Source organism: Ciona robusta, chromosome 8 (assembly GCF_009617815.1).
Source record: "Ciona robusta chromosome 8, ASM961781v2".
Classification (NCBI taxonomy): domain Eukaryota; kingdom Metazoa; phylum Chordata; class Ascidiacea; order Phlebobranchia; family Cionidae; genus Ciona; species Ciona robusta.
Genome location: NC_143242.1, coordinates 4,587,231 through 4,598,908, shown reverse-complemented (window position 1 = coordinate 4,598,908; position 11,678 = coordinate 4,587,231). Strand labels below are relative to the sequence as shown.

Below are 11,678 nucleotides of genomic sequence, written 5' to 3'. Positions count from 1 at the left end.
AATACACTTAATATAGTAGGTCGGGGGAAGATGGGACACCTTATCAGTCTATTTTTTCGTCCCATTTGGTAGTAAACAAAGAACATACAAATAATTCTAAAACCGTATCTTCGTGACTCCCATAGACCGTTGTTAACTGTTTAAAGCACGATCCGGATATTTGGAAATCATGTGCTAAAGGTGTCCCATCTTTCCCCATCCTACTAGAATACTTTTTATACGAAAACTCAATTTAGGATTCATGTACATCTCGCTTCTATTAAACCCATATTTCCATATTCGGTGTGTCTTACATGCAGTCTCTGCAACAGGGGATTTCTCCTGACTCTGGCCCGGAAATCGTTCAAAGCATTGGGCAAAACTGGAGGTATTGGACGAACTGTGTTTCCGATTAATTTGGTTGGACGAGTTGCCGTGTAAAGGAGAACTTGAGAGTTGTGTTTCGGGATCAGTGAAAAGTGATGTTTTAATGCATTATGTGGAGCAGAAAGTTAGTACTTTAAAGATAGCTTTTGTACTTTATTACGGGTGTGCTGAAATTAGTGTCGCAAAAAATGGTTTTACAGTGATTTATAAAGCAGTTTCAGCATGTGTTGTGTAAAATTGTAAAATATAGGGTTTTAGTTTTAAAAGTATACCGAAAACAAATCTGAACAGTACAAATGCGCCGCTTGACTATATCGGTTTAAAGTCATTTAAAAATAAATCATAAAAGTATCTTCTTTTTATGGCATTTAACCACTGTCGTTTTTCGTTACTTTGCTTCTCTTTGTTATTTTGGAATAGATAATATTTTCATCGTTTTTGCACCCGAAGAGATAAATAAACGTTACGTACCGTGTGTATGTAAGAACTTAAATGCACGAGAACCGAAAATTTAGAAAAAACGAAGTGGTCGCTAATACACAAGTTAATCGGTGCATTTGGCGCTAAATTTGTCTCACAAGTCCACACAAATAGGAAAGTATTATTCAGGTCATACAAGTCACGTCGTTATAAAAACCAAAGTGTTTAATTCCCATAAGAAACAATGAAACTGAGGTTTCGGCTCAAATACTTAACATTTTGAAATATTGAAGTTTTAGAAAAAGTTTTGTTTGCTAGTTTCTTTTACTGTAAATGTAGTTTATGTAATATGGTAATACATAGAGTCATAGACAGTTTGACGTGAAATAACGAACTTAAAATTTTAAATGAAAATAGGTGCGTCATAGGAGTCGTCATGTTATACGAATACAAGAGAGCATAGCTCTAATGATCGGCCACGTGTATTACGACATATAAGATAAACCTAAAATATACACACACAGTCAGTCGCATTACCGTGAGTAAAGTTCACCAGCATTAGAACCGTCGCCTAAAGGCGTTTATTTGCGTTGGATTAGGTAAACGTTAAACTAGGCGGTGCTATAGTAGGGTGGGGGAAAACCTTTAGAAGCACATCATATTCATAATAATAATAATATAATAATAACTTTTATTTGTCTCTTCGATTACAGTAGCGAAGATTTGAAATGTTTCAAACGAAAAGACAGAATATAGCAACGAAACAACAGTTGTTAAAACACGCTTACAGTTAAAAACATATTTACATTTAGTTGGAAGAAAATAATTCAAGTATCATAATCATGTTTTAAGCAATTAACAACGGCCAATGGGTCGTTAGGATACAGTTTTACAAAGCTTTGAATCTTCTTAGCTTACTACTAAATAGGACCGGAAAATAGAATGATAAAGTGTCTTATCTACCCCCACCCTACTATATAAGAAACGTTTCTTCGCTTGCGAAGAATAGTTTATCTTTTTCCAAAAAAAGCAATGATGTAGTAGGATGGGGAAGATGGGACACTTTTAACACATAATATCCAAATATCATGATCGTGTTTTAAACAATTAACAACGGTCTAAGGAAGTCGTGAGGATACGGTTTAATATTTCTTTGTATGTTCTTTGTTAACTACTAAATGGGATGAGAAAATAGAATAAAAAGGTGTCCCATCTTCCCCCATCCTACTATACAAAAGGTACTTGTATAATCTATTTATAATGTTTAGATGATTGGCAATTTAATAATGAAACCACTGAACACGTCATACACTGCAGAAGTGACTGTATCTAATGTACAAGAACAACCAAGTTTATTTAAAGCTCATGGAGTTGCGTTGATTGCTGGTAAGTGTGTATGTTGTAGTAAAACACATCGATATGATGCAATACTGTGGGGTAGGATGAACAACGTTAGCACATAATATTCCATCTCTTTGTGCTGGCAATTCTCTGGCGAAATTAATCTGATCTACGCTATCATATTTTTGTAGAGATAAATAAAACTTATGCTATGTATGCTGTACCACGACATAAAGGTCGTAAGGTTAACCTTTGTGGGTGTTTGTAGGTTTAAATATTTTTACCCATTGAGTGCATTATCGACTGAGATTTCTCTGCTAATTTCCTTCTCCTTGCTGTTTAAATTAAACTGATCATCGCTGTAAAACTTTTGCAGAAAAAATAAAACTTGTGGTATACCCTACAACAGGGTTAAGCTATACAACATTGCAAACCAAGTTTTATATTGAAGGTAAAGTTTGGCATTTTATTTATATTTTCCTCCACAGGGTTAATGGGATTCGTTTTGTTTCTTCTTCTCGTTCTAATCATCGGATGTTCCTTACGTTTCTTCCTCCAACGGCGTCAGAGGCAAGCTTATCAGATCTCATCAATCCGTGGCATCAATCCAAACCAAGGGAGCTACTCCCGGAGGACCTTGGTGAAGAATGAGCATGAAAACTTCGGGAGTGGAAGCGTGAAGAGCATAATCAGCAGGAGGAGCAACAGCAACACAATGTTGGGAACTTGTCCTCCCGAGACACCATAGCATTAGTAGCGGATGCAGGAGCGGATCAGGAAAAGGAAGAAAGATGATCAGTAGTACATCAGTTCTACCCTCGTCTGGATCCTCGAGTCGAACAGGTGAATATAAACTATTTACCTATTTTGAATTGTCGTTTGCGAGTTACAGCTGCATGTATATAGTAAGGGGTTGGGGGACTCGACATGTTTTGCATGTAATATTCAAATATCCTGATCGTGTTTTAAACAATTAACAAGGGTCTATTGGATTCGTGGGAATACGGTTTTATAATTCTTTAAATGTTCTTTGTTTACCACCTGTCCTAATGGGACGGGAAAACAGAATGGAGATGTCTCATTTTTCCCCCATCCTACTTCATGTGTGTATTCCGTGTAATAAGTGGAGTTTATAAATTATTCTTATCTTTTTCAGGCACTCTGAGATTATCTCGCAACCCAGCTCTCTCCCATAACAACAGGAAACAGTCTTCTTCGTCTCTTCTCTCCTCTGTTTCCATCACAAACCTTCCTCTCCCCCCTCCTCCTATTCCTCCCTCTCACTCTTCTCCCACTCGCGCTCCTGGGAGCTTAAGAGCAAAACCACGAGCCGCGTCATCAGCGACATCTGTGACGTCATTTTCACATCCAGCGAAATGGAGGTACGAGCCGAATGTGCCGGTCAACTCGGCACGTTTTGAAGATCAGGGACCATTACCGGCTATACCAAGCCTCAGAAGCAGATGTAACAGCAACCCTAGTTATGTGAATAAGGCAAGACCTGGGAAACCCATAAGAGAGATGACGTTCGACAGTTTACGTTCGGCTTCTTCAAACACTAAACGTAGAAGGTAAAATATGGCGTTAATATCTTTTGATATCGAATTGTCTTTTCTACATCAAATAAATAAAATCCAGAATACCAAATAAATAATTTCCCAAACGTTACAAATGTGGTAACTAGTAAGCGGACACGAAGTGTATGAAACAAAAAAAACATGTTATAACGACCCTCCTTGCCCCAAGTTCGACGCCTATATTCATATTACAAATGAATATGACAAAAACATGAACAATCTGTTCGACGAAAATGATCTGTATGACCACTCACGTGCCCAACAATAACCCACAAAGTTAAAGGAATTTTTGTCATTTTTTAAAACAGTAGTGACTCTTTTAAAAAAACAGGATGAGGAAATATGGGATATTATGTGTCAACGGTATCCATCCTAACCCACAATGTTAAATGAATTTTCGTCAAACATTTTTTCAAAAAAAAACAGTAGTGACTTTTAGGCGCCGTTAAGCCTTGTACTTTGTCACAAAGATTGTTATTATTGCATAGTATGACGTGAATCGGGTTGTTTTACTACGAGGGTATAGTGGTAACTTGATGTAGGGGAAAGTTCACGAACCAGTTTATGACGTCAGAACGAGTGATTATGACGGAGGCTGATCACGTGAGAGTTTGAGGGACGATTTAAAAATAAATACGAGTAATTTCATCTTGGTTTGTTAATTCGCTGTGCTCACTGTCGAGTTATAACATGGGTGTTTTCTTGTACACCAGACACATGCTTAATTCATACACCTCATGTCAGCTGACAACCCTCGTTTGTGGGTGATTATTTCTAAAAGAGATTTTTATTTTTTGTAGTGTAGGGTTCACAATTTAGACAACCAATAATTAAGAGACTATTTAGTTGAAGCAATTACCGTTAAGAGCAAAGCTATCAGAGGTGCCTAAATTGTAAACGGTGTATGGGGTGTATAAGTCATGTTATAACGGCTGTCGATGGCTCGCAACGCGATGATAAATAAGTTATTATATCCTACATCAATATTATGGTTGTTTATCGTTCAGTTACAACATTTTAATCACGTTCCATAATCCCACAGACCAATCAACACAATGCTTGAGAACTTCGGTCATAAAGTACCGATGGAAATCCATGAGACGAATACTGAGGCAAGTCAAACAACACAAGTCGCTACGTGCGTGGCTGATCAAGATTGTTCATTGGCAGGAAGTGATTGTGATGAGAATACGAAGTCTCGACCCAAAGGCGCCGAACAACGCGACGACTCGACCGACCCGACTGTTACGTCACAAGCGGAGGGTAGCGATACCGGGAATTCACCTGTTTATACGAAAGTGAATTTGGAGTCGAGGAAGAGTCACGTGACAGCGAGTGCTGGGTCTGAAGAGGTTTCAGTTTATCATAAACTTGATTATGTGACGGGGGATGTGGCGACTAGTAGAGTTAGCTTCGTACGAAAGTCACCGGGACCGGAACGGAATAAATCTGTTGATTATTTTCATGAAGTTTTATTGCGTTGGGGACCAAAGCTCCCCGAAGATGGTGACTACGATCACCTCGATAGCGACTTTAGCGGCCGTTTCAGGATCACGCACAAATTGAGACGACCAACTGACGTCAACGGGAAATCCCCAGAGGAGGAACACAAATCAAAACCGACGGTAAAAAGTAGAAGTTTGTTCAATGTTGGGAACAGTAATAAGAAAGAGAAGCCAAGATTAAAGAAAACGACGATTTAATGACGTTGTTGATGAATAAATGAACAGTTTTATCGAATGTTTTAATCGTACACCTTCTTTGAAATAAAATATCAAATGTGTGATTTCAGGTTATTTGATTACGAAGTATTAAATAACCTTAACAAAACGTGTATTAGCATGGGATTGGCAACAATAGATAAATCACTCAAATTTTTATTCATAGAGATCTAAACGACCAAACCAACCAAAAGTCAGGTCTGCTTATCCACACACTGCAATAGCTTTAGCAACTTGACTGTAGGCATGTGAATGGCAACCATATATAAGTCACTATAGTTGTAAATAACTGGACCAACCAAAAGGTTTTTAAAAAATAAAACCTTTACTTCAGAAAGCTTAGTAAACCACATAAACCAAACTATTACATGAAAGTTTTGTATTTTGATATCAAAGCAATTATACAATATATACAACAGAGTGAAACTGTAATGGGGGCCAGCGTATACAAGATACAAAGATAAGCAAGCGACTATTTACAGCATAAAAATATTAACAAATATACAATAATGTACAGGTTTCTTCTACATGGCTTTTGGTTAACTAGTTTGATTTTTTCTTTCAAAAATACTTTCCAGTTTTGGAGTTTTAGAAATGGCGGAAGACTTTTGTAATGTTGTGTCGCAGAATTCCTGATGACATTTTTAATTTTCTGATGACGTATTTAATTTTCTGATGACGTATTTTTAATTACTCAGGACGTTGTTTCTTTTCAGTGTGACGCTTGATCTTAGATAGGTTGTGACATCATAAATCCATTGTTTTGAAATATCCCATCCAATTGTTGCGTCATATAGATATCATTGTGACATGAGATTCCAAACTCGATGTGAAGAAATCACGACAGCGAGTTTTATTTATAAGATTTCGCGAAACTTTTTGTTTGTTACGTCATAGTTCGCACCAATGCTACATGTTTGTTTATAAGATTTCAATGTTTATGTTCGTCGCGATGTTCAAACAGCTTCTGTGACGTCACAGAAGCGACCGCTTTGAAGCGCGATCGCTTCGCCATATTTGGATAAAGTATAAACGTGTTTCTCATTGTTAGGAACACCATAGACAATTGTTATTGTTCTGATAATTGGAATCGGCAAATCGCGGTGACCTCGATTCGACTATGACGTCACAGACGGTAATTGGAAATCGTCGTATAGTCGAAAACAAAATTTCGTGCTTTAGAATTCGAGTTTTAGTTGATATTCGAGACAAGCATTATTATTCGATTATAACGTCACTAAAACTAGAACCCTGCAATAATTGAATGATGAAATGTTCTTTATTGTTTTTGTTTTGGGTTTAAAACTGTGGTATTAAATTAGGGGAATCTCAAATTTTACTTTTACGAATACGTTTACCAATTAACACTGTTTTATAAAAAAAAAACTATTTAACATAAGTAAAAACACAGGTTCGTCATTTGATATGTAGTATTGTACAATTAGAGTTTAAACTGGTGGTGTGTTGCAAAAAGATCTAAAAAATTCAAGCGTGCCCTGAGCGTAAAAGTTCAAAACCACTGGTTTAGTTAGGCTGTGTTTTTGTTATATGTTAGTAACTTAACGATGGTACGCTGTTTAATTAGGCGTTGTTTTACTAATTAGTATTTTGAGTATTTTCACAAAATTTAACCATTTAACTTAACGGTAATAGAGTCTAAAATATTTATAGTAGGTTGGGGTAAGATGGTTTATGTTTTCATTTTCTTTTATCGTTCCATTAGGCAGTATACAAAGAATATTTACTAAATTATAAAACCGCATCCTCCAAAGGTTCGTTAATAACTGTTAAAAATACGTGTAGTAAATGGCACAGTATTTACCAACCATATTACCCCGCAATATTATTTACATCGAATTTTCTATGAGGGTATGTGACGTCACATAAGTTTGTGTGACGTCACAATTCAACATTCTTTTGTTTTCTAAAATGTTTGTTAACTAGTTCGACTCTGTTACGCAGTGAGTCTCGAACCAACGACATTCTAGCTTCACTGATCGCTTCGTCACTTCTTCGTCCTGGTAACTCCTGTAGAGACAAGTACAGTTTAAGATATGACATTTCTGATGTTTTATTGCAGGCTGGGAAAATATGGGACATATTTTCAATCTATTTTTAGTCCCATTTGGTAGTAAACAAGGACATTCAAAGAATTAGGAAACCCTTTCCTTACGACTCCCATAGACCGTTGTTAATTGTTTAAAACACGATCAGGGTATTTGGATATTATGTGCTAAAGGTGTCCCATCTTTCCCCACAGTACTATACAATACTGAAGTGGTATAACTTGTTTACACGTTACATATGTTGTAATTCGGTAAGCGGCCGCGAGGTGTATGAAACAAAACACCTGTGTTATATCTACTGTCGCTGCCCCGCCATGCGAGGATAAATAAGATTCATTCATTCATCATGTTACTTACGTCATCACAATATTACGTCATCACTACATTACGTCACTTACATTTCTGTAATCTTCATTAGCAGTGAATAGAAACTTCACCACAGATGTAAATAACTCAGATCTTCCGTATTTATCAGCGAGGAAAGGAAAGATATTGAAATGCATTCCGAAAGATCCTCGGTCCATTTCTTCTTTAGATGGCTCTTTACCCATTAACATCAAGTAGTGAGGGTAGACCTGGTAAAGTCGGAGGTTTATAGGTTAAGGTTCACACACTTAAAGTGAAAATTCTGCCAATGTTTTCACCTATAGTGCACATATAGTGTTTTTCGACGTTTGAATATATTAATACAATTGAATGGATGTAACTTGCTTTATCCTCGGGAGGCCGGAAAACGACAGTAGATATAACACGGGTGTTCTGTCTCATACACCTCAGAATGCTCGCTTACCAGTTACCATGTATGTAGCTTTGTGGTAAATAAACGACGGAAAACGTTTATACTTTCAAAGGTGATTTTTATCTTAACTTTAAATGACGTCGTGATTACGTCACGATTACGCCCCACTTACTTTTGGTTCAGGGACTTCCTTGAACTGTAACCTCATTCTGCTGACATCCTCTTTTCTTACGAGAGCGAAAGAGAAGAAACGAGAAAAGTAATTCGAGAGGACCAACATTGAAACCGGGATAGTAGGTTCCGGTTCATCAGTAATACAAAGTACTGGGAATCTTAAAATTACAAAACATGGTATGAAACATATATGGCAGTCGAAGTTAATAGCGGTAGTTGTGGTTATAGTGAGATGGAGGAAGTTGGGACACGTTTTTATTCTGTTTTCTTGCCCCATTTGGTAGTAAAAAAGAACATTCAAAAGAATTATAAACCCGTACCCTCATGACTTCCATAGACCGTTGTTAATTGTTTAAAACACGATCAGGATGTTTAGATATTATGTGATAAATGTGTCCCGTCTTCCCCCACCCTACTATGCGATTTTTTGCTATTGTGTTCGGAAATACAAATAGTGTTAGAATAGAATATTACTCACCTGGGTGGACTTGACTTATAATATGAATCAACAACCCAATCCTGAAACTTCTTCATTCGGCTTGGTTTAAAATTCATTCGTTCAATTTGGTTTGGAATCGAACTTGAAATAATTTCCTCTGCTTTAGTTGGCGATTTCACAATCAAAGGTCGTTTCTTCTTTTTGCCGGTGAACTTGATTTTCTCCTTAGGGGTTACACCAAAAGGGAAAATAACCGCTACACCGTTACCGATATTTTCTGCAGTAGATTCAGGCGCCTGTTGGTATAAAAAATATTAAAATACCAAAATTTTTATTTATCTTTTCAAATTTAGTGGCGAAAAACAGATTAATTAGATTATTGGAACGACAAAGAGAACGTATTTATCAGCAAAACGAAGGTCATTAAAAAAACATTATACGGTTATAAATAAGCTATACTGCTATTTGAGAAAAAGCATCAAATAAACAGCGTGGTAAAAAATTAAAACTTTAAAAATGCAAAAGGCAACAGAATATGGTAAATAGAACAAACTACCAATTTAATAAGATTATAAGAGAAAAACCAAAAACTTCACCTACCCAAAATGCGACAAAGTGCCAGAAAATGAAACAAAGATGGGATAGAAAACTGAAAACAAAATGAAAACTTACCAAAAGTTTCGCGAAATTTTCTTGTTTTTCAATATCGACTGACCCGTACCATACCGCCCCCTTTACGTGGCCTGCGTGGTGCCACCATTTACTGTGGGAGAAATTTTGGGTAATTTTAGATAAATTTTAAAAGTAGAAAGCAATAGTTTTACCTACCGGTTTGTAAATAACGTACAGTACGTACGTTAAAAAAACACAATAACTACTGTGTATATAGAATATGATGATCACAATAAAAAATAAACGTTTTTTGTGACCTAGCAAAATGCAGCTCTATATTTCAAGTAATAAAACAGTAATGCTTGTTTGTGCTGCTGATGTAATAAAACAGAAAACACAATATTTATCCATATACTCGGCGTTGTAGTAAAGACAACTCCTTTAAATTCCAGTTCCCCGAGTATGCTACATCATAGAACCTTATACTTCCAGAGTAGAATTCAATTATACCTAATGCTATTTTATACCATCCGATTGGACAATTCAAATTCAAACCAACCAATAGCAGACTCACCCGTGTAACTTGTCCTTAAACACCACGACGATCCAAGCATCTCTACTTTCCAAAACTTTTGGTTTGAAATTTGCTTCATTTATTTGAACTACGTCTGGATATTTGCTATCTAATGGTAGTCCCCATGTTTTAACGTCAACAGGGTCCATATTTAGACTTATCTTTGGTTTTTCATCTTCTGCCTGTAAAGAAAATAAGGTTATAGTAGGGTGGGAGAAAATGGGACACCTTTAACACATATAGGCTATTGTCCAAATATCCTGATCGTGTTTTAAACAATGAACAACGGTCTATGTGAGTCGGGGAGATACGTTTTTTTAATTATTTGAAATCTATGTTTACCACCAAATGTAAATAGAAAGATAAGGTGTCTCAGCATCTTTGCATTATTGGGTAGGCCTATAGCCCATATATATAACTTCATATTTCATGAATAAAGAATACAGTGTTACTAAATAACGTTTAAATATTTAACTCAAAGGGTAACGCATCCGTAGTCAACCATTTTTGTACGATTAAGATTTAGCATTATAAGCCTATACACTTATTTCTAGCTTATGCCTATTCGTCATATTTTATGTCATTTTCCCTACAATCTGCCTTGAACTAATTCAATTGTATAAATTGAGGTTTACAATAAAAATATCGACTTACCGTTCCACGTTGTACCAGCAGTAGCACCAGCAACGTAACCAACAGGTTAAGCTTCCACATAATCCAACCATATGCAGTCAACATGTGCAACTGAACGACACGTTGTTTGAATCGTCGTATTTTCAACGTGAAATATCGCCCGAGGGTTATTAGTTTAGAAAGTCCTCAAACCGCCTATTAAATAATAACGACGGTTATTCAAAAGCGAATAAGCTGCTAGGTGGCCATACAACAATGGGTGTTAGGGTTGATACAATTATAAGCGAACCAATTAGAAGACACTCACCAATTTTGAAGCTCGTTTTGTAAAGCAAGAAATGCGTTGAATAAGAGAGCCAACAATATCCTTACTTTAATTTTGTTGATATAAAATACTATTTAGTAAATAAACTTAAAATAATAGGAGACTTTGTAGCATTGCGCTATTGTTGTACCCGGCTACTAAATTATGTATAGGTCTACTCTACACAGCTAAAGTGTTACGTACCTTGCCTGAAGTCTTCCAATCTAATACCATAGATACTCTAATACGTATTAGACTTGAGTATCTATGCTAATACTAATATAACACTTAATAGCAATAGACAAATTTATGGCATTCTGCTAAATAATGTAGACAGAAGACTAAAAATACTCTTAAACGTAGAAGTTACACAACACTTACCCTTTTGCGGTAAAACTTGTCTTTCTTTATTTACCTATACTAGCCTACTATATTTGATTACAAAGGTCATAAACTGAACTAGCTAGCTGTTTTGGTCCTTATTTCTACTCGTTCCTTATACGTTTATGCTAACATGGGCACGCTAATGCTAAACTACGCACTGCAATATAGGTAAATCAACACACTGCAATAGGTTCAGCAACTTGACTGTGGGCATGGGAGTGGCAACCATGGATAAGTAACTCAAGTCCCACCCACGAGGATATGAATTACCGAATCTGCCTGCTTATCCACACACTGCGACAGCTTCGGAAATTGGCTATTAACGTGC

General features: G+C 36.4%; 2 protein-coding genes across 2 annotated transcripts; one reads left to right on the top strand and one right to left on the bottom strand.

Moving 5' to 3' along the window:
* Window positions 1-2,766: 2,766 nt before the first annotated feature.
* LOC149732537 (uncharacterized) lies at window positions 2,767-5,490 on the top strand. Its single transcript, XM_089882886.1, has 3 exons — window positions 2,767-2,970; window positions 3,284-3,698; window positions 4,747-5,490. Exons 1-3 carry the CDS (start codon window positions 2,919-2,921, stop codon window positions 5,405-5,407), a joined length of 1,128 nt encoding a protein of 375 aa, XP_089739012.1. The 5' UTR covers window positions 2,767-2,918; the 3' UTR covers window positions 5,408-5,490.
* A 299-nt stretch (window positions 5,491-5,789) lies between these two features.
* Window positions 5,790-10,843, bottom strand: LOC149732536 (uncharacterized). Its single transcript, XM_089882887.1, has 7 exons — window positions 10,684-10,843; window positions 10,030-10,211; window positions 9,516-9,606; window positions 8,883-9,139; window positions 8,403-8,562; window positions 7,890-8,066; window positions 5,790-7,453 (listed from the first exon to the last, which is right to left on the bottom strand). The coding sequence occupies exons 1-7, from the start codon at window positions 10,765-10,767 to the stop codon at window positions 7,325-7,327; spliced, it is 1,080 nt and encodes a 359-aa protein (XP_089739013.1). The 5' UTR covers window positions 10,768-10,843; the 3' UTR covers window positions 5,790-7,324.
* Between the last annotated feature and the right edge of the window lie 835 nt (window positions 10,844-11,678).

Excerpts from the sequence above, each read along its gene's own strand:
- LOC149732536 (XM_089882887.1), bottom strand. The coding sequence starts at position 10,767 with ATGTTGACTGCATATGGTTGGATTATGTGGAAGCTTAACCTGTTGGTT. Across the intron at positions 8,067-8,402 it reads AGGAAGTCCCTGAACCAAAA|GTCTACCCTCACTACTTGAT; the intron begins GTAAGTGGGGCG and ends CGACTTTACCAG. Across the intron at positions 7,454-7,889 it reads CTAATGAAGATTACAGAAAT|GAGTTACCAGGACGAAGAAG; the intron begins GTAAGTGACGTA and ends TTGTCTCTACAG.
- LOC149732537 (XM_089882886.1), top strand. The coding sequence starts at position 2,919 with ATGATCAGTAGTACATCAGTTCTACCCTCGTCTGGATCCTCGAGTCGA. Across the intron at positions 2,971-3,283 it reads TGGATCCTCGAGTCGAACAG|GCACTCTGAGATTATCTCGC; the intron begins GTGAATATAAAC and ends TATCTTTTTCAG. Across the intron at positions 3,699-4,746 it reads TCAAACACTAAACGTAGAAG|ACCAATCAACACAATGCTTG; the intron begins GTAAAATATGGC and ends ATAATCCCACAG.